Here is a 20,905-nt window from a genome sequence, read left to right on the forward strand (position 1 = left end):
CTGAAGGTGCAACGATGTTCAGTATGGTCGAAATGTTGAACTCTAGCTAAACAACTCATACCTTTGAGTAAACCATTGCTTCAATACGTACTGAAGCTCTCCTAGATGCTCAATCCAGAGAACCAATGCCACACGAACGAACAGTGGAAATTCCCAAATTTTTAGATGAGCCAAAGATTTTGCGTGCTCACTTTGTTTCGCATACGTACTATGAGCTGAATCTGGAGTCTGGATACCTGTCGTACCCCACACCCCCGCCCAGATGGTATGCGGGTTTCGGGTTTGGGCACGACCTCACCCCCAATATGGCCAACACGGGCTTCGGTTGTCTGTTGCACATCTACAAATGAAGCAATTCAAACATTCAAGAGATCAAGATTTGGTGAGTACATCCTTAGATGGGCTTGTGTCGGCAAATCCTAGTCTAGCGCATTTAAACCACAATGTGGTGGTTTATCGTCCCTCGTACAAGTCGAACCCTGAGAAGGTGACTTTGATCTCAGGAGGAGGTTCTGGCCATGAGCCAACACACACAGGATTTATCGGCGAAGGAATGCTAGATGCTGTCGCCGTAGGGCAGATTTTTGCATCGCCTACTGCGGTTCAAATAGAGCATGCGCTTGATGCCGTTTCGTCGCCCAAAGGGACTCTTATAATCGTCAAAAACTATACCGGTGATGTCTTCCACTTTGGCGCCGCAGCTGAAAAGGCAAAAGCGGCCGGAAAGTCTGTCCGTGTTGTTATAGTAGGTGACGATGTAGCTGTGGGGCGGGAACAAGGTGCGCTCGTTGGCCGCAGGGGTCTCGCTGGAGTCATACTCGTCCACAAAACTGCGGGTGCTTCGGCTCAGCAAGGCCACGATCTCGCCACTGTTGCTCATTGTGCGGAACTTGTTGCCAGAAACATCGCGACGATCGGTACCTCACTCGAGCATTGTACAATCCCCGGCCGTAAGTTCCATAGCGACCTGAAGGACGACGAATATGAAATTGGCCTTGGTATCCACAATGAGCCAGGTGTCATACGAGAATCACATCTGCCCGAACTCCCCAAGGTCATTGATCGAATGCTTCGACTCATGACCGACCAAAACGACAAGGATCGCGCATTTGTGAAGTTCCAAAACGGTGATGATGTCCTTTTACTGGTGAACAACTTAGGCGGGGTTTCACCTTTCGAGATTAGCTATATTACATCGATTGCACTGCGGAAAGTTGAAAAACTGGAGTTCCGTGTAAGGCGCGTCTTGGCAGGCACTTTCACAACGTCCTTTAATGGTTTGGGATTTTCACTGACTCTTCTCAATCTGACCAGTGCCGGTCCAAAAATTCTCGACCTGATCGATTTGCAGACACCGGTACCAGGCTGGACAAATGCGACAGCGTCCAAAGATTGGGATCAAAAGCCCATATCTGAAGGTAAATTTGAGCGTGAAGAGCTACCAGAGAGTGGTATATTACTGCCCAAAGGTTTCGAAGCTAACCTCAACCGAGGTCTGCGAGCTCTGATTGCTGCTGAGCCTCAAATCACGGAATATGATACCATGGCAGGTGATGGTGACTGTGGTGAGACATTAAAAGCTGGTGCTGAGGCTCTTATGAACAAATTTGACAGCCTCCCCAGTGATGCCGTACTGGCCATCCTGGAAATGGCAGATGTTTTGGGCGAAGCAATGGGAGGCACTTCGGGTGGCATCTACTTCATATTTTTGACTGCTCTAGCAAAGAACCTGCGAGAGTGCGGTGTCGAAGCCATCGATCCGCTTGTAGCAGGTGAATCTGCGAAAGGTGCGCTTATAACTTTGTTTGAGTACACCAAAGCACGGAAGGGTGATAGAACGCTTATTGATGCTTTACAGCCCTTCATTGATACTCTATGTGAGACATCTAGTATATCAGAGGCCTTGAGAGCCTGTCAAGAAGGAATGGAATCTACAGCAAAACTAACAGCGAAAGCAGGAAGAGCTGCCTACGTTCAGCAAGACAATCTGGTCAAAGAGAACATTCCGGACCCTGGTGCATATGGTCTCTTTACGTTTTTACAAGCATGGTGCGACTCGGAGGAATGATAAATAGCCTGGTGGTATATCTCGGAACAATGATAAATAGCTTGGTATAATCTCATCGTGAAATAAAGCGCGAAATAGTCCGACAACTATCGACACCAAACCTGATAAGCTCTTGAAACTTATCCATAGCTTCACCATCTTTTTTGGATTGAAAGTTGTCGAAACACTGTATAATAAGATCCTTGTCCATCTCAAGTTCAACCTCTTTTGATTTGGATTGGTCCCCACCCTCGCTGATAACTCCAGTCAGATCCATCTGTAGGCCACTTGTTTGCCAAGATTGTCTGTTTTTATTGCGAATTTTGTTTGGTCGAGTCAGCTCTTCCGTCGACCCCGAAAACTGCACTTCCGTCGACAAAGATACGCGCCAGTCAGTGAGGTCACCAGGGCAGAAAATCAAAAGATTTGCAATTCTTTTCTTGATAAGTCGGTCAACCAAGTTGTTATTTTCATCATATGATAAGCGTATGTTGGCACCAGAGCCCTGCTGAGCGTAAATGACGTCTTTCTGGCGGATATCTGGAAGTTTTGTCAACGGGGCTGCACCCTGTCTTTTTGATAAGCCTGAAATGAGGTATTCTACTCGCGAAAATTGAGATGATTCAATAGAGGCCTCGAAGGTAAGACGCTCTCTAGCATATTCTGGGGATACAACCGTTTCGGTGATGCAGGGGAGGCTTGCACGCTGATTACTGTTGCGATCTATGATCTGGCCCATTTTGAACTCTAGCTCAATGAATTTTCGTTGATCTTCAAGCTGAAAAAGGTGGCTGTAGAGCCAACTGCAAACTTTTGTCGTGACATCGTCCGCCGGGATCACACCTGTCAGACTAGATGGTAGACCCAAAAGTGAAGGGTATCCACCAGGACCAATATGTCCCAAACTGCTTGGTTGGATGTCCTCTTTTGACATTAGTTTGAACTCTGATATTCTTGATGAATGTTCATTATGATTGCTTATGCTGTTAGGCGTGGTTTGGCTGGCGTTCCAGGTTTGGGCCCAAATTGGTATGGTGTCATACCGTTTGGGTTTCTTTGCCCCTGCAGTTCCAGCCGCAGTGCTCTCGGTATTCAGCAGTGATGCAAGAGAGCCCTGCTTACTTCTCGAAGGAGACGACTGCAGCGAAAATATGGATCCACTATTGTCGTCATTATTGACTATGTTCCTGAGGTCCATAGTGTGCGGATGTCGTAAGCATCTAGGGTTCTTGTATTAGTCCATCTGACTACGCATTTCGGCACTGACGACCAGAAAGAAGTAGGTAAATAAATTACTTGCCGATACAAAAACCGTGTATATTGTTAACTCTTGTGACTTTCTGTTCTTTTTTTGGATCAAGTATATAGATGCCTTGGAGCGATTCTCCTCTATTACACCTCGAGATCGGACCCAAATTTGAAGAGAATAGAAAAAAGAGGAATTTGTCATTTTTCAACTGTTCTTTTTCAATCGTTCTAGATGATCTCCGTTTCTCTTTATTCTGATAGCGTATCCTTTCTTTGGCGCTGCGTGAGAGAATCGGCATGGGTTGGGGTGCTTTCCAATCCCCACAGTATCTGCCGAACCCCACCCTGCTTCAACAGCCCCTGCCGGCTGCCGAACTTCCAAAGTGCCCTACATATAAGCAGGGTCTCACTTCTGTGAATGAAAGCAATGTGGATCTATACACCAGCTACACTTCGTCTTGAAGCGCACAAGTATACCAAGCTCATTTCAGGCGTCTACATAACGGACGGGCAAACCAAGGAGTATGTCATTTCGCTCTGTGGAGACTTTTTGAAATCTCGTACACCGGAGAGCCTTTTGAGCGTGGCTGTTTCTTCAAGCGTAAGCAATGCTTCAATTATCTGGGAAAATGTTGAGGTTTCCTCTCAAGTTAATCTGCCAGGTGTTGCCGCATTTTTAAAACCACTACGAAGTGACTTCGATGTCGTTCCAGACGCCACGCAAGTTCTGACGGTATTCACATTTCCTGCGTCTGCCATTGAGCGTCGTAAGGCCAATGCACGGGAGTTCGCTTGCATCACAGATTGTAGCGTGTTCAATCACCGTCGTGTGCGAATTCAGAGTAGCCCATTCTCTGATGTCAATGCTGCCCTTTTCATGGGTTATGTTACTGAGGGTGTTGTTAGCTACGTCGGTTCAGAAGAAATAAATGGTAAACAGGTGGCCCATACTGTTTTGGTGGATTCGCGGTATCTTGATGGCATGGAAGGCGGGATTGTCTGCACAGAGGTTGCAGGTCGTCGTCTTGGGCCTTCCTTGGGATTGGTTGCGGGACGTTTGCAGAAACGCAATGGTGAAGGCTCCCTCACTCTAGTGATCCCATGGTCAGAAATTATTCCTGCCGTTCACCAGGCGGGCAATGTCGTCTCAGATGTATTCAAGAGTCTACAGGATGCTGCTGCTGCTGGTGATGGACCACGTCCCTTTGGTGAAGTGTCTAGAAACCGTTATAGCGGTGTCGTTGTTGTCCAATCTAGAATTAAAGGCGGTCGTAAAGTTTGGGGGTCCGGCGTAATTGTAGGACCTGATCTTGTTGTAACAAACAAGCATGTTGTAAAAGACTATCTGGGGATAGAAATCTGGCTTGAAAAGTACACACGTCGTCACGTCATGGCAGTTTCAGAACCACTTGAAGGTGTTGATTTGGTCTTCTTACGTCTTACGAAAAATCTACCTGGAAAGTACAAGCCCGTCCCCTTATCTTTGACTGCTAAACCTGGATCTCAAGTTTATTCTGTTGGCTACGGTCTTTTTTACCCTCAGAAGCTTGGTCCTGCTCTGCAACCCCTATACTCACAAGGAGTCATAGCAAATGAGGGTAAAGCTCAACTTCTTGCTGGCAAAGATGAACACGGTTCCTCAATGCTAGTGTCCACGGCTGCTTGTTGGAACGGTTCTAGTGGGGGTGCCTTGTTCAACGAAGAACATCAGCTTGTAGGTATCATGGCCTCAAATGCGCGCGACGAGTCTACTGGGAAGATTATGCAGGACATGTCATTCGTTATCCCCTCTGCCGTGATTCAAAAAGCACTTGATCTTTTTAACTCTGCCGGCAAAGATGCTAGCTCAGCTCAGTTCCAAGATCTCTGGAAATTAAAACCTACACACTTCGACACCCGGCACCGCTTTGAAAAACGCATCAAGTCGAAACTTTAAGTCATAAACTATAGTTATGCAATTAGTTCTTGTACAAATTTGCCCGGATCAGTAGCTCGCATCAAGGATTCGCCCACGAGAACTCCTTCAACTCCTTCTTTAACGTACGCATCGACCTGATCACGCCCTGTGATTCCGCTCAGAGCTGCCAAGTACGTACCGGGGGCTACCTCAGAAACTAAAGATGAGGTCCGGTTCATATCCACGCTGAAAGTATGCAGATCGCGATTGTTGACGCCAATAAACTTAGCTTTGAGGTTGACGGCACGTTTCATCTCTGGAGCATTCGCAACTTCAACTAAAGGTTCCATTCCAAGGCTCACTGAGTAGTCATAAAGCTCCTGAAGTTGTGCATCGTTCAGCATTTTTACAATCAGCAGAACAGTATCAGCACCGAACAACCGTGCTTCTAGAATTTGGTATTTGGAAAATACAAACTCTTTGCGTAGAATTGCAGGTCGGTTCAGAAGTCGATCAACAGCCAGTCGAACTTGACGCAGGTCTTCAATGGTCCCTTTGAACCAATGGGGTTCTGTAAGAACGGAGATTGCAGCAGCGCCTGCTTTAGCGTAAGCTAATGCCTGCGTCGCTGCATGCACATCCATACCCAGAGGGCCTTTCGACGGGGATGCACGTTTAATCTCCGCCAAAAGGCTGAGCTTGGACAAGCGCAGGCGCTCGATAACATTTATCAGTTTGGGAGCGATTCCGAGCGCTAGAGACTTTTCCATGTCTGCAAACGTACGACCAGGTATTTTGCTCTCTAAAGCAACATCTTTCTCACGCTGGTGATATATCTGATCTAGGATGGAGCCAGATCCGGTGACGATGGCAGCAGGTGTCAAGTTCAGATTAGCTTCATATTCTGACCACTTGCCACCTTTAAATTTCAAGAAATTACGCAACATTTTAGTACCTTCTTCCGACATGATGCTTTCAGGGTGAAACTGAACACCTTCTAGTAAGAACTCCTTGTGCCGGACACCCTGTATTACACCAGAGTCCGAAGTACATGTAACCTCGAGACAGCTAGGAAGAGTGCTATAAGATGGAGCCAAGGAGTGATAGCGGGTGATGGCAACCCCCTGTGTCACCCCTTTGAAAGATCCTTTACCATCGTGGGTGATTGGTGACGTTTTTCCATGCACGATCTCCCCTGCGTATTCAATACTGCCTCCAAATAATGAAACCATACACTGCATTCCCATGCACACGCCATAAACAGGGATTTTTCCCATATAGTGTTGGATGACTTCTTTGGAGATGCCAGAATCTGTGTCGGGGTGGCCGGGACCTGGGCTGATCATGACCAAGTCGGGCTTGAGACTGTCAATTTCGGGTATAGTAATCTTATCATTACGGTGTACTTCGACCTCTGCACCTTCTCGGCATAGATACTCGTAAATATTCCAAGTAAACGAGTCGTAGTTATCGATTAGGACGACCCTTGGCATAATGACTCAGGTTGGTCAGCTCAAAATTTTAGTAATGCTCAGAAGCACTCGGAAGCCAGCTCTGTTCGCACCGAAGGTGTTAACTCGCGGCAAGGCGGGCTATGTTCCGCCTGGAGGTAAAACCGTCATGCCAAAAAGGATACCTAGAAAACTCAGAACTGGTGATGTTCGTCCTGCGATCTACTACAAATTTGAGCAGAAGGTCGAATTATCGGATGGATCAACAGTGACCAGAAGGACTCCGTTCCCACGATCAGAGTGGAAATATTTAGCAGATCAACGCAATAATCCCCTATGGAATCCATCCAAACCTAATCTGAGGGCTTTGGAACTCGATGCTGCCGGTCGCCTTGCCAAGTTCAAGCAGAAATATTCAGGCTTTGAAGACCCTTCAAACAAGAGCGAGTCTACATCCAGCCTGGATCTTGATGATCTTATTAGCACAGGTGCCGAGCAAATCACTACTGGTAAGCTCTACCAAGCTAAGAAGCCCAGTAAAAAGAAGAAATAATCTGGGTGGTCCGATCCATCCAGTGTTCTAACTGTAAATATCAAAATACATAACACAACACTTTTTCAGTTGATCAACGCTGCTAGGCAATCATGCACCAAATCTGGGTTTTGAATATGCCAGCGAGCCAATGTGAGTTTGGATGACGGTCCGACGACCACCGTGAAAAACGACTCAGGTTTGTTTTCATCATTCACTGCACGGAACATATCTTCATCAGTTGTATCGTCCCCTGTACAAAAGACAAAGCTAGGCGAACTAGATTCATCGCGAAAGATTGACCGGACAATCTCACCTTTGTTAAACATACGGGGTCTTATCTCAACATTCGCCTTCCCTGCCATGATGTCGACAGGATAGCAAGTGGCGACGGCAGTTTGAAGATACCCCCTCAGGTTACTTGCCTGGAACGCACCAAAGACAGGGTCTGACCGTCGGTAATGCCATGTTAATGCTGCTTTTTTTTTCTCAATGCTCGAGCCTTGGGTGCGATCTGTATAATTTTGCAGTATATCAAAAACAATGGGTTGCCAGCTGTTATCCATTTGAGCTACCAAGTCGGTCCACTTAGTTTCGCCCGCATGTTTAACGAAGCAACCATGCTCAGCACTCATTGACATATTGAACTCCCCAAGCCAACGATCCAAGAAATGCTGGTCCCTCCCTGATATAACCCATATCTCGTTTTTCGGATCACTCCCTAATTTTGAAAGAATGGATTTCAGCCTCTTAGATGGTACGGCTGCTGCGGGGTCTTTTACAATTGGCGTTAGGGTACCATCATAGTCGAAAAGGAATAGTCTTTTCTCTGCTGCATGGTAGGCCTTGCGTAGCTTTTCTTTATCAAGCTCAGGTGTGGATGTTGTCACTTCGTGTTTGAATTCATGACGAAGTAAGCGGCCCATTCCACTTTCGAGCCAGTTTTGAGTCTTGAGCTCAGAAGCCAAGCTATACAGCTCGCACTTTTCTGCTTTCGTTAGTGCATAATTTATAGCATCTGCCATTACCAGCCCATCATATGGATTGACAATGATAGCGTCTTCAAATACCTCGGCAACTCCTGTAAACTCTGAAAGCATGATAGGATTCTGTGTGTCTTTTTGACATACCACATACTCGAAGGCTGCGTGACTAGCAGCATCGCGAATTCCAGTAAACACACCAAGGTCTGCACAGGCCAGTAAAGCGAAATACTTCCTTTGAGGAAGGTGGTCAGTAAAATGTAACACTGGGGCAAACTGGAGGTTTCCGTAAGTACCATTGATTTTAGAAATCAGCTTACTGACTTTCTTCTCCATTCTGGTTGAGGACTCGAAACCATGAGTGGTAATCTGGATCAATACAACCTTATTGCGCCAGTAAGGATAGTTCTGCAAGAACAGTTCAAAAGCTTGTAACTTTTGAATTGTGCTTTGAGCACTGTCAATTTTATCACGGCCGATAATGATCTTCTTGCCCTCATAAATCTTTTTGAAGCCGTTGATGATGGACTGAGTTTCAGCACTCGCAGTCTCTTTAATAACAAACTCGGTGTCAATTCCTGTCGGCAAACATTCGCAACCAACAACCCTACCATGTATTTGGAGGTGCCCATCTATTTTTTCTACGCCCAACAGTCGAGTGCACGCAGACTCAAAGTGACGGACATAAGTTTTGCTCTGGAACCCTACAATTGTTGCACCCAGCATTCCAATCAAAAGATCGTTTCTTTGTGGAATGCATCTAAGATATTCCGACGAAGAAAAGGGTGTATGAACAAAGAGAAGTATATGGGCATCGTTAAGCTTTCGTCTCAGGATTTCAGGCAGCAACAGCAGGTAATAGTCATGGATCCAAATAATATCCCCGGGTCTATAAATTGCCAAAATAGCCGAAGCATAAGCCTCATTGAACTTTCTATACGTATCCCACTTATGGCTTTCTTGATCGACGATTGTGTCGCCAACGTTTTGCACATAATGGAAGGTAGGCCAAAGGACGTACTCCGGATAATAGCGCCACTGTGTGGGTGGATCAAGCCACACTGGAACAATTGTAGAGGAGCTATTCTTTGATAACAACTGGGTTACACTAGCTTTTTCGTCTTCAGTCAGCTTTATATTGACGCCCTCCTCCTCTATTTCCCCGGGCCAAGCAACCCAAATGCTCTCCCATCGAGATTTACCTATGTTCTCTACTGCCGAGAACAGGGAAGACAGACCCTTTCTTTGGCGTGCAAACAGCCTCTTCGAGTTGTGATCACGATTCAAAACATGTGAAAACCCCGATGTCACGCTCAAAACACGACCTGATACCGTAGCACCACTGGCTCTGGCACTTTGTGGGGACTTGCCCATAAGGTCGTGAGTATAAGGCGCTGAGGTATGAGTTCTATTCAGTAGCTCTGGGCGCCATTTGGCAGAAAATTGAGGATCTACTAGATCACCCAAGTACGGGGTCCGGTGAACATAATTAGAGTCCATGACAAAGCCTCGCGGTCAGTCGCGAGCCAACTTTCGGCACCGAGATGTGCACTCTCATTCAAGGGATCGATTTCTAAGTTTGCGCGAATTGAAAACAACTCTGGTGTAGGATTCATCGGATGTAGCTAAGTTAACAAAACTAAAAACTGAAATACTAACCGGCAGAAACCGGTGGAATAAAAGCTACCTCATCGCTCTCGCTCAGCTCGAGTTCAAAGTTATCGACGTAATCTAGGTTGACAGAGACAGCGGAAGTCTTGATGACGGGAGCTGCATCTGGATGCAGCTTCACTAATCGAAGTATCAAGTCGTGCATCCGGAAAGGTGCGTCCATCACGATAATTTCGCTCTCGGTGCCGATCGCATCGCGGAGCGGTCCAAAATACAGTACTCTCATCACCGAATTTTCACTCCACTGACACAAAATAAAAATCGGTTTCTGTGTATACCAGAATGGCTGATTTCAACCCCTTGAAAAAGATGTTTGCTCCGAGTAGTCAGAAGACTGCCCCGGGACCTCGTTAGACTTGATGACCACGGAGCTTGCCTATCACCAGTGGCTCGATTTTATTGGTCAAAATTACCGATAATGCACTATCATGCAAACCTTGCATATATCCTTACCTCGCCTTTTGTATACTTATGCCGCCCTAATCATAAACTTCATCACCCTTGACTGAAGTAGCACACAACCATGATGAGTGAAACGATCGGTCTAACTATTGACCAGTGGCGCTCGACTCAGCTTCAGGCCGCCGCTGGTGTCGCCTTGGACAGAATTCTGCAGCTTGCACAATCTCTGTCCAAGGATTCGCCGGAGTGGATTTATGTCGCAACAGAGAAAGACATCAAAGACCAATGGAACACAATCGATCACAGCTTGAAGGACGATCTGCCTCTTTATGGTGTTCCTTATGCTGTGAAAGATAACATCGACGTGAATGGTTTTCCAACTACAGCAGCTTGCCCCAAATTCGAATACTTGGCCTCATCCGACGCGACTGTAGTTGCCCAGCTCCGCACTGCTGGTGCTATCGTGGTTGGCAAAACAAACTTGGACCAGTTTGCAACAGGGTTGGTAGGTGTTCGCTCCCCCTATGGTACTCCCTCGAGTGTCTTCAGTGAAGAGCACGTTTCAGGAGGTTCTTCCTCGGGTTCAGCTGTTGTTGTGGGTAAAGGTATTGTTCCGTTTGCACTTGGTACCGATACTGCAGGTTCTGGACGTGTTCCGGCTGCTTTGAACAATCTGATTGGTGTGAAACCTACGGTAGGAATTTGGAGCACCACCGGCGTCGTTCCAGCATGCAAATCATTAGATGCACCCACGGTTTTCACACTTAATTTGAAAGATGCTGAGAAGATTCTGAGTATTGGAATCAAGTATGACAACTTAAACCCTTACACCCGCCAGTTCCCTGAGCGTCCTGTGACAACTTTTGGCCGGCGACCCATCTTGGGTGTACCCAAGAATCCGGAATTCTACGGTGAAACTGAGAATGAGACTCTATTCTATCAAGTTGTTAATAAAGTACGTGATTGTGGCATTGAAGTTGTTGAAGTTGACTGCTCAGACTTATTCAGGCTTGCAAAACTACTATACGAAGGTCCGTGGGTTGCAGAGCGTTACCATGCGATCAAAGATTTTATAAACGAACAACATATGGATCCCACTGTGTACAATATCATCAGTGGTGCGCATGGTGTGAGTGCTATTGATGCTTTTGACAAGGAATACATTAGACAAACAATCAAAAAAAAGTTCCGGGCAGAGCTCGGCTATCTTGATGGATTCGTTATGCCAACATGCCCTTTGAATCCCAAGATTGCAGACGTTTTGGCTGAGCCTTTTCTCATCAATTCACAGCAAGGTACCTATACCAATTTTGTGAATTTGGCGGATCTATCGGCTTTGGCAATCCCTGCTTCGTTCCGTTCTGATGGGTTACCGTTCGGTATAACATTTATGTCTGAAGCATTCAACGATTTCGCACTTTTGGAACTTGCTCAACGCTTTTTACAGACCTTCGAAAACAGACAACTCGGAAATACCCCGGCAAAAGTTTCTCAATCAGGCGATACGGTTGGATACACTCTGCCGGACGGTTGTTCCAGGCGCACGATGCAACTAGCTGTCGTCGGTGCGCACTTGTCTGGAATGGTCCTGAACTGGCAGTTGCGCAAAGTAAACTCTACTCTGGCATTTAGGGCTAAAACAGCCCCCAAGTACAAGCTGTGGGCTCTCAAAACTACACCTCCTAAACCTGGGCTGGAGAGAGTGAGCTCTGGTGGATCCCCCATCGAGGTGGAGGTTTGGGATGTCCCAGTTGAGCGGTTTGGTGAATTTATTTCAATGGTACCTCAGCCACTTGGAATAGGTACGTTGGAGCTAGAAACTGGTGCATTGGTGAAAGGCTTCATTTGTGAGAATGCGGGTTTACTCGAAGGCGCCGAAGATATCACATCATTTGGTGGTTGGCGCAGCTATATCGCTGATCGTAAAATTGGGAAACCTTTCGATACTGTCTTGATCGCGAACAGAGGAGAAATTGCTGTACGAATGATCAAGGCTCTGAAAAAGATGTCCATCAGATCCGTGGCGGTGTACTCTGAGCCAGACCGGCACGTACAGCATGTATTGGATGCTGATGTTGCCGTGGATCTTCACGGTGTGAGTGCCGCCGAGACCTACCTCTCTATGAGAAAGATTATCGATGCCTGCAAACAAACACGTGCCCAGGCCGTTCTTCCTGGCTACGGCTTTTTAGCTGAAAACGCAGAGTTTGCTGAGCTCTGTGAAAAGGAGGGTATCATCTTCATTGGTCCCTCCGCTAAGATTATTCGCGAGCTAGGAATGAAACATACAGCACGTGAAATTGCCAAAAAGGCGGGGGTTCCGTTGACCCCTGGTACAGGTTTACTGGAGTCCATCCAGGAGGCGCTCGAGGCTGCGGACAGCATCGGCTACCCAGTCATGATAAAGAGCACAGCAGGCGGTGGTGGTATCGGTCTTCAAAGAGTTGATAATGCTGCAGACCTACCGCAAGTCTTTAATACTGTGCGCCACCAGGGCCTGCAGTATTTCAACGACTCCGGCGTGTTTATTGAAGCATTCGTTGAAAATGCTAGACACATCGAGGTACAGGTATTTGGAGATGGCTTCGGTAAAGCCATTGATTTAGGAGAACGCGACTGCTCACTCCAACGTCGTAATCAAAAAGTCATTGAAGAAACACCCGCGCCAAACCTACCTGAGAAGACACGAGCTGCACTACGTAAAAGTGCTCGGGACCTTGCTGCTGCGATGAAATACAAGTGTGCTGGAACAATTGAATACATTTTCGATCCCGCAAGAGACAAGTATTACTTCTTAGAAGTTAACACTCGTCTTCAAGTTGAACACCCAGTAACGGAGGAAGTCACGAAGCTTGATCTCGTCGAGTGGATGGTAAATATCGCCGCAAACCGTGCCCCTAGTTTTGATAATGAGATCATACCAACGGGTGCCAGTATGGAAGCGCGTGTTTATGCGGAGAACCCTGTACGTGACTTCGCTCCTTCACCAGGCACCATAACTGAAGTTTCGTTCCCTAAATGGGCTCGTGTTGACACATGGATCTTTAAAGGCTCCACTATCTCCAGCGAATACGATCCTATGATTGCAAAAATAATTGTTCATGGTAAAAATCGTAAGGACGCTTTGGAACTTCTTCAAAAAGCCCTTAATGAGACTATCATTTCTGGTGTGGTCACAAATTTGGACTACCTTCGCTCTGTGGCAGGATCTCAAATGTTCAAAGAGGTCAAGATGTTCACGAAAGCCCTTGATACTTACGAGTACAAGCCCCACGCTATCGAGATCACTGCGCCTGGTTCTGCTACCACTATTCAGGATTACCCTGGCCGCACGGGGCTGTGGCACATCGGCGTACCTCCATCGGGACCAATGGATTCCTATGCATTCCGCGTCGCGAATCATATCGTTGGAAATCACGAATCTGCACCGGCAATTGAGTGTACTTTAGTGGGCCCTTCACTTGTTTTCCATCACGACAGCTTGATTGCACTCACTGGTGGCACAAGTACAGCCACTTTAGATGGTACAATCATTCCGCTATGGGCACCTGTAAGCGTAAAATCAGGACAGCAACTCGTTGTGGGAAAGCTTTCTTCTGGTTGTCGTGCCTACCTTGCGGTACGTGGTGGATTAGATGTGCCAGAATATCTGGGCTCCCGCTCGACGTTTGCTCAAGGTTCCATTGGTGGCTACAATGGCCGTGCATTGAAATTTGGTGATGTGGTTCCCATCGGTCAGCCTGAACTGCCATGTTGCACTATCCCTGCACCTGTGCATGCTCCGATAGAGTTCCCTGAGAGTCTGATCCCAAAATACAGTAATAAATGGAATGTTACGGTTACTTGTGGACCCCATGGCGCACCAGACTTCTTCAAATCAGAGTTCTTGGATACCTTTTTTGAGACTGAGTGGAAAATTCATTACAATTCAAACAGATTTGGTGTTCGTCTTACTGGTCCCAAACCGCACTGGGCGAGAACAGATGGTGGAGAAGCGGGACTTCATCCCTCTAATGCTCATGACTACGTATACTCACTAGGTGCCATCAATTTTACAGGTGATGAGCCTGTTGTTCTTACCTGTGATGGTCCATCTTTGGGTGGGTTTGTGTGTGCTGGAGTGATCACTGAAGCAGATCTTTGGAAAATGGGTCAAGTTAAGCCAGGTGATTTGGTAAAATTCTCTCCTGTTACAGTTGAACACGCTCTTATATTAAAGAAGGTTGTGGATCAGCAAGTCATAGGTGTTGAAACACCTATACCAGCACTGGAGGAAGTTCACGAGGATCCTATCTTGTTTTTCCAAGAAGCGACCGTAACTTCACCTAAAGTTGTGTACCGACAGGCGGGCGATAGGTACTTACTGATTGAGTATGGTGAAAATGTTATGGACTTAAATCTTCGCTATCGTGTGCACTGTTTAATCGAGCACACGCTAGGTAAAGTTGGTGGTGTTATAGAAATGTCACCGGGTGTGCGAAGTGTCCATATCGAGTACGATCCCGCGATTATCAGTCAAAGTTCGCTCTTGGACAACCTATTGGGGATTGAGTTCAATATCAAGAGTTCCTCCGATTGGAAAGTCAAATCTCGCGTTATTCGACTGCCCATGGCTTTCGAAGACCAGAAGACACTCTCCGCAGTTGAGCGATACCAGGAGACCATCCGTTCTGAAGCACCTTGGCTACCAAACAACGTTGATTTCATAAGAGATGTGAATGGCCTTTCTGATAGAAACGAAGTGCGCAATATGATGTACTCTGCGCGCTTTATGGTGATGGGTTTAGGCGATGTGTATCTTGGTGCCCCGTGTGCTGTTCCTTTGGATCCTCGTCATCGTCTTCTTGGAACGAAATACAACCCATCTCGGTCTTGGACGCCTAACGGTACTGTCGGCTTGGGAGGAATGTACATGTGTATATACACAATGGAATCTCCAGGTGGCTACCAGCTGATCGGACGCACAATCCCTATTTGGGATAAACTCTGTCTTAACGAGTCCGCGGCCAATGGTAAACCATGGTTACTCTCTTGCTTTGATCAGATTGAGTATTACCCAGTCACTGAACACAAGCTTGAGGGCTTTGTTACCCAAGTTGAGCAAGGCGACTATAAGTTGGAGATCACCGAAACAGTTTTCGATGCTGGCGATTATCACAAATTCTTGAAAGACAATGAGCAAACTATTTCTGCACATAATTTGAGAATCGCTGCTCGGCAGGACGAGTTTGCTCGTGTTATAGCAGCATCAGAATCAAAAGCCACTTCTGAAACTGTGAAGGCCCCCGTTGAAATTTTCAGCGACACTGCAACTATGATCTATGCTGAAGTGACAGGCAGGTTCTGGAAAAACATGGTTGAAGAAGGAGTCAATGTCAGTCAGCACGACTGTATTCTCATCTTGGAAGCTATGAAAACAGAACTACTTGTATGTGCAAGCGTGGCGGGAACTGTGGTCAAAATTCTTCATAAAAATGGCGATATGGTAGAGGCAGGCGACTTGGTAGCAGTTATTGAGCCTTGAGCGAAATATATATCTATGTAAAAGCGCAAAATGATTAATTATGGTTTGAGAGAATAGGAAGGCAACGGTCCTATATTCGGATGAAGTAGGCCCAGTGTGTTGCCTTGACTAATCATGTCATTACCAGCGGTGAAAAAGTTGAAGACGGAAGTTCGTCGGCCTGACGGTATGCAGCGAGAACTCTACTCTTTGTTGGGTGAAAACACTCCCCCTGTTATGGTTGTGCCAGATCATTACAAGGGTAAACCGAACTGGAGGCAGAAAGCGACACCTTGGAATTGGTGTCCATTCACAAACAGGGCCCGCGATGACTCGCTTGTGCTCAAGCACTGGGTCCGTGGCCAGCCAGACACAGACGAAATCTACCGTTTTGCAAAGTTCAATGTCAAAATCAATGTTCCAGAGTGGTCCGATGAGGATTACCAACTTTTCAAACGAGATGAATGGACTATCGAAGAGACACGCTACCTCTTCGACCTTTGCCGTGAATTCGACTTGAGGTGGCTTGTAATTCACGATCGATACGACTATCAATCAGTCCTGGATCGTAGAAGCAGTGTTGATTCATCAGTTGAGGCTGGAGCTGAAAAAAGTGACGCGCCTGACGATCAAATACAAAATGTTTCTCAGCTGCGAACCATTGAGGATTTAAAGTCTCGTTATTATGAGGTTTGCAGCGCTTTGCTTAGGAAGAGTTCTTATCTGTCGCCTAACGATGAGGAGTTACTCGAACAGATGAACTTTTCTAAAGAGAATGAGGTCAAGAGAAAAGCTCATCTAGAGAGACTGATGTCGCGGTCACCAAACCAAGTTGCTGAGGAAGAGGCGCTCGTTCTTGAATGTCGACGTCTGGAAGCTCTCGCTGATCAGATGGCCCATGAGAGAGCGGAAATAATCTCCCTTCTGGATACCCCTGCTGCAACTGGCAGCATCGCCCAATACCAGTCAAGCCAAGGTGTTACTTCTCTCCATCAGCAGTTATTGGCCGAAAAAAGCCGTAAACCGAAAGAACATGTGAACATTGTGAATGCGCAGAGCGGCCCAGCATTCAAGAAAGGGCATGTGGATGAGGCTAAATCTGGTCTAGCGGCACAGATCATTCAAAAGCGTCTCAGTACAAAGGAAGAAGCAGCATACGGTATCACATACCATGAGAAATTCGCTCCTGGCGTTTATCTCCGGTCCGCTAAGTTGACTACGTTGAAACAGAACCAGGCATCCCGAGCTCAAAGCGTATTCAATGAGCTCAGTATACCTATGCGCCCAATAATGCCCACCGCTAAAGTTGCCGCGAAATTTGACACGCTTTTACAGTCTATTTCCCTTCTTCTAGATGCTAAGCGAGCGCTTGACAAAATCGAGGCTGAGCTTAGGGTCTCGAAAGAGGTGAAAGCAAATTCGGGATCTTAAGTGCCTTTATTTATTACTTTAACTTATGCTTTTCGGTTCCAAGTTTGTCAACATATCTTCTTAGAGTCCCCGATCCAGTTCCGGCTTCGAACTGTATGAATATGCATACCCGTACCAGATTACGTGCTTCATAAAACACGTGCAGTCCTCAAATTTTGGTGGGCATGCTGTTTCACGAATCACTGTGAATGACGGTAACTTTATACGCTTCTTTTCAAATCGATACTATGACCACTGCTTGAGCAATTTGCCTTTCGCGGATATATCCGAAGGTTCCGGGTCGAGCACTCGAAGCAGAGCATTGAACGGGCGTTTGTTTAACGCTCAACCAGTTAGTGCGGAAACAAACAGTATTTGAACCGTCTTAAAAATACAACTGACGGTTGGTTTACCGCTGACGATTCGGCCCCACAAGAGTTGCCACAGCTTGTTTGCTTCTGTTGCCGTCGCACGCGCATAAGGAGCGCAGGCATCTAATTATGGGGAGCTTGCTCCAAGTCAGAACATCACTACGGTCTTCATAGTACTAAGCTACAAAAAGTGAAACTGTGGTATATATCAATAATAATTGCGGCTGTGTATGTTAAATATACCGGAGTTATAAGCAACTGCAGTTCTTTGACCCACCACCCCACCGCTGCTCATGCAGGCGCTCTGCCCAGGTTGGGGGCATTCATGCAAGTATTCGTTGCTTTGGCCACAATTACCTAAAACATGTATGGGGATATAGCATTTAAATAGTGCGTTCAGCACATTTGTCTTACCAACCTCCGATTATCCCAAAAATGTCTCTTGCCATCAATGAATCTTTCCCCGCCATTAGCCCTGCTGCTGTTGCCGTAGGTGCTTTGTACTCGCATGCTACTTCATTCATCCTCAACCGTCCAGTTCTTGGTGCAGCTTTCCAAAAGGCACGTGCTTCTTCCTCGCTCGGCCAAGCCGTTCGGTCTGATGAAACTGCCTCGGCTGCAATTGCTCTCACATCATCCAGTCTTGTCTCATTGAGCCAGTCTTATGCTGTCAGTGCCCTTTTGAAGCTTGCCAATGTGACCACTTATAAAGCTGCCACAATCGTGGGCACCTTGCTCTTTGCTGTCAACAGCGGTCCCGCATTGGTCAATGGTCTCTTCGTCAACAAGCAGAACCTGGACGCTATCGCAGCTCATGCTGCTGTGTCTCTCCTGGACACTGTTGGTCTGTCACTCGTCCTGACTTGGTGGAGTGGCGCTGAGACACCTCTACTGCAGTAAACTGTACTGAGTGCTCTTGACGGCTGCTGGCCTCTGTAGAATTTAATTACATATCTCGTTAAATAGCAATGCACAGCCAAGCCACGTTGATTCGAGTCAATTTATTATGAAAGTACACTACAACAGTTCAGCTGGATCTACAACTAGTTTGAGATAGCCCGAGCTCTCTCCTCAACGGTTTGGCGAATACGATTGAGTTGAGTCAACTGGTATTCGAGGACTTGTCGAATCATCCTCCCGGTGTTAGAAATAATTGAGCCAGCGGCGGATGGGAAAGATGTCAGGCTGGGTAGTACCTCTTGAAAAAGTTCGATCTGATCAGATATCTTGCGGCTCGATTCGTTCCATACCCATGCCAATGAGTTGGATACGTACTGAGTTCCGTTGCTGCAATAGCCATGAATATAGCCAGACGTGCTCAGCAAGTGTCGGTGTCCAAGGACACCAGCGGCAAGCACTACATTTGCAGCGCCAAAAACAATAGCGTTTTGTAGAATTCTCAAAATACGGGCCTGCTGCGCATCCCTCCGGACTGCCTCTGAATATCTTATGTCCGGCCTAAATGATACCATAGTGTAAAGTGGCAACCAGCGGTCTCCCAAGACTTTGCACAGGATGGCATCCAGTTTCTTCCGGAACGCAAAACCTAGAGTACTCACTGAGTGCCGCATTTCGATATAATTGCGCATGGACAGATCATTGATAGCTACCAAATCGTCATGACGGATAATGGAGTACTCGGAGAACGCCTTTTGAGATGGATACTTATCCATCAACTCCATTAAAACACGCACATCCTCCAGACCACAGTTGAGTCCTTGGCCGTAAAACGGAACGGTGCTATGAGCTGCATCGCCTAAAATTATGGCAATGTTTCGATAGTGGTACGGTGTACACTTCACACTCATGAGCTTACCACGAGGATTTTTGTAATACTGTGAAAGCAGTTCCTCGCCCATAGATAGTAAAGCGTCGTTAAAGTTGGTTCTAAAGAACTCGAGGAACAGTTCGAAGGTGCTCAACGAATCCAGAAGCTGGCGGGGAGCAAACAATGTTCCTGTGAACGAGCCATCGCTATTGGCCAAACAAATGAACATGAAGTCTTTACGAGGCCATATGTGCAGATGATTCGGGTTGAAAACGTAGCCACCATCATTAGCAGATGGCACGACCATTTCGATATAGTGATGGTCGATAAAAACTTGCGAGTAATTCATATCACAAGCTTTCTGCATTTCATACCTTAGTTTTGAATGACTTCCATCACATCCAATAATAACATCTGAGCGAACTTTCACCTCCCTACTGGCGCGATCCGGTCGGCTTGTTTCATAAACAGACTCAGGTTGACTTGTAAAAGTAGCCGACTTCAACTTGTATTCGAACTTTATCTCCACTCCTGCGCGATCAACTTCCTCCAAAAGCAGTCGATTCAGTTCTAAGCGGCTGATCGAGTTGATACTTTCACCATTTAGGCCGTACTTAACACTGGTCTGCTCTCCTTTCAAAGAGTGGATCATGCGGCCCTGCATGGGAACAAAATTACTCGCAATCCTTTCAAAAAGGCCATAGTCTAATGTTTTCAGCGTCCTGATTCCCCTCGCACTGATGGCAAGATTGATGGACCGCAATGTGTCTTTGCCGTTGCGATTTAGACGAGGGTCACTTCTGGCCTCGTAAATGACGACATTGTGGCCTCTCTTTTTCATAGCTAACGCGCAAACGCACCCAACTGGTCCGGCACCAACAATTACTACTTTGGTTTTATTGCTTCGGGGTGCACTCATGTTTAACGGTTGGCTATCGTGATGAGGTGATCCTTAATCGAGCTATTATTCATTCATAAGCGGTATTGGTCGCACTCATGCGCGACGCAAGCACAAGTTATGGTTCTCATCCGTGCTCTCTGTGCCATAGTTTTCAGGCTTTCTGTTTAGCAGTGTGAATGCCATGTATATGCGAGTTTGTCTTGACTGTTCGAATGAGTCTACGGATTTGCGTGGAAAATATATAAGGCATGTAATTAAGTTGCATAGGTGGCTGGCTGAATGTGCATTGAACAGTGGAGATAATAACTACCGTGGCCCAATATACCAAAGCAATAGACCAAAGCAAATAAATACAGAAGAACGATTTAAGCACGCAACTAAGATATGATTGCATCATGAGCAGGTCACAGATTATTAGAAGCTGCATGCAAAGCTGGTACAGCACTGAATGAATACTAGAAAGTTTAGCTGTAGGCATAAGTCCAGTGTCCCAAGATTTTCTAAGCTTCTTGTCAAATCTTACTCCAACGAAAACTGTTCTGTCGCGGCTTTCGAATAGACGACAGGAAGTATACTGGCTAGTACTTTCGCAGAGTTGGAAGGTGCAAATAGTTAGTCAGAGGAACCCACACATAATCAGCAACGTGGCAAAGGGAAGCTCCAACTAACTAGATAGGAAGCGCTCTCTCTCTCTCTCTCTCTCTCTCTCTCTCTCTCTCTC

The 20,905-nt window shown here is 46.5% G+C and overlaps 10 protein-coding genes across 10 annotated transcripts; 6 read left to right on the top strand and 4 right to left on the bottom strand.

Annotated features, from left to right (window-relative positions):
• Positions 1–346: 346 nt before the first annotated feature.
• Positions 347–2,068, top strand: B9G98_02290 (Dihydroxyacetone kinase 2; the record flags this gene model as incomplete). Its single annotated transcript, XM_024808847.1, has 1 exon — positions 347–2,068. The coding sequence occupies one exon, from the start codon at positions 347–349 to the stop codon at positions 2,066–2,068; it is 1,722 nt and encodes a 573-aa protein (XP_024664615.1).
• Positions 2,069–2,120: 52 nt separating this feature from the next.
• Positions 2,121–3,245, bottom strand: B9G98_02291 (mRNA-capping enzyme subunit beta; the record flags this gene model as incomplete). The annotated part of the gene is made up of 1 exon (XM_024808848.1): positions 2,121–3,245. One exon carries the CDS (start codon positions 3,243–3,245, stop codon positions 2,121–2,123), a length of 1,125 nt encoding a protein of 374 aa, XP_024664616.1.
• A 468-nt stretch (positions 3,246–3,713) lies between these two features.
• B9G98_02292 (Peroxisomal leader peptide-processing protease) lies at positions 3,714–5,231 on the top strand (the record flags this gene model as incomplete). The annotated part of the gene is made up of 1 exon (XM_024808849.1): positions 3,714–5,231. One exon carries the CDS (start codon positions 3,714–3,716, stop codon positions 5,229–5,231), a length of 1,518 nt encoding a protein of 505 aa, XP_024664617.1.
• Positions 5,232–5,245: 14 nt separating this feature from the next.
• B9G98_02293 (Multifunctional tryptophan biosynthesis protein) lies at positions 5,246–6,685 on the bottom strand (the record flags this gene model as incomplete). Its single annotated transcript, XM_024808850.1, has 1 exon — positions 5,246–6,685. The coding sequence occupies one exon, from the start codon at positions 6,683–6,685 to the stop codon at positions 5,246–5,248; it is 1,440 nt and encodes a 479-aa protein (XP_024664618.1).
• Positions 6,686–6,719: 34 nt separating this feature from the next.
• Positions 6,720–7,196, top strand: B9G98_02294 (54S ribosomal protein L36, mitochondrial; the record flags this gene model as incomplete). The annotated part of the gene is made up of 1 exon (XM_024808851.1): positions 6,720–7,196. The coding sequence occupies one exon, from the start codon at positions 6,720–6,722 to the stop codon at positions 7,194–7,196; it is 477 nt and encodes a 158-aa protein (XP_024664619.1).
• A 65-nt stretch (positions 7,197–7,261) lies between these two features.
• B9G98_02295 (Trehalose-phosphatase) lies at positions 7,262–10,251 on the bottom strand (the record flags this gene model as incomplete). Its single annotated transcript, XM_024808852.1, has 1 exon — positions 7,262–10,251. The coding sequence occupies exon 1, from the start codon at positions 9,656–9,658 to the stop codon at positions 7,262–7,264; it is 2,397 nt and encodes a 798-aa protein (XP_024664620.1). The 5' UTR covers positions 9,659–10,251.
• Positions 10,252–10,352: 101 nt separating this feature from the next.
• Positions 10,353–15,755, top strand: B9G98_02296 (Urea amidolyase; the record flags this gene model as incomplete). Its single annotated transcript, XM_024808853.1, has 1 exon — positions 10,353–15,755. One exon carries the CDS (start codon positions 10,353–10,355, stop codon positions 15,753–15,755), a length of 5,403 nt encoding a protein of 1,800 aa, XP_024664621.1.
• A 114-nt stretch (positions 15,756–15,869) lies between these two features.
• B9G98_02297 (SWR1-complex protein 4) lies at positions 15,870–17,165 on the top strand (the record flags this gene model as incomplete). The annotated part of the gene is made up of 1 exon (XM_024808854.1): positions 15,870–17,165. One exon carries the CDS (start codon positions 15,870–15,872, stop codon positions 17,163–17,165), a length of 1,296 nt encoding a protein of 431 aa, XP_024664622.1.
• A 785-nt stretch (positions 17,166–17,950) lies between these two features.
• B9G98_02298 (hypothetical protein) lies at positions 17,951–18,415 on the top strand (the record flags this gene model as incomplete). The annotated part of the gene is made up of 1 exon (XM_024808855.1): positions 17,951–18,415. One exon carries the CDS (start codon positions 17,951–17,953, stop codon positions 18,413–18,415), a length of 465 nt encoding a protein of 154 aa, XP_024664623.1.
• A 143-nt stretch (positions 18,416–18,558) lies between these two features.
• On the bottom strand, positions 18,559–20,202 carry B9G98_02299 (Kynurenine 3-monooxygenase; the record flags this gene model as incomplete). Its single annotated transcript, XM_024808856.1, has 1 exon — positions 18,559–20,202. One exon carries the CDS (start codon positions 20,200–20,202, stop codon positions 18,559–18,561), a length of 1,644 nt encoding a protein of 547 aa, XP_024664624.1.
• Positions 20,203–20,905: the final 703 nt, after the last annotated feature.

This window comes from Wickerhamiella sorbophila (genome assembly GCF_002251995.1).
Source record: "Wickerhamiella sorbophila strain DS02 chromosome Unknown contig3, whole genome shotgun sequence".
Lineage (NCBI taxonomy): Eukaryota > Fungi > Ascomycota > Dipodascomycetes > Dipodascales > Trichomonascaceae > Wickerhamiella > Wickerhamiella sorbophila.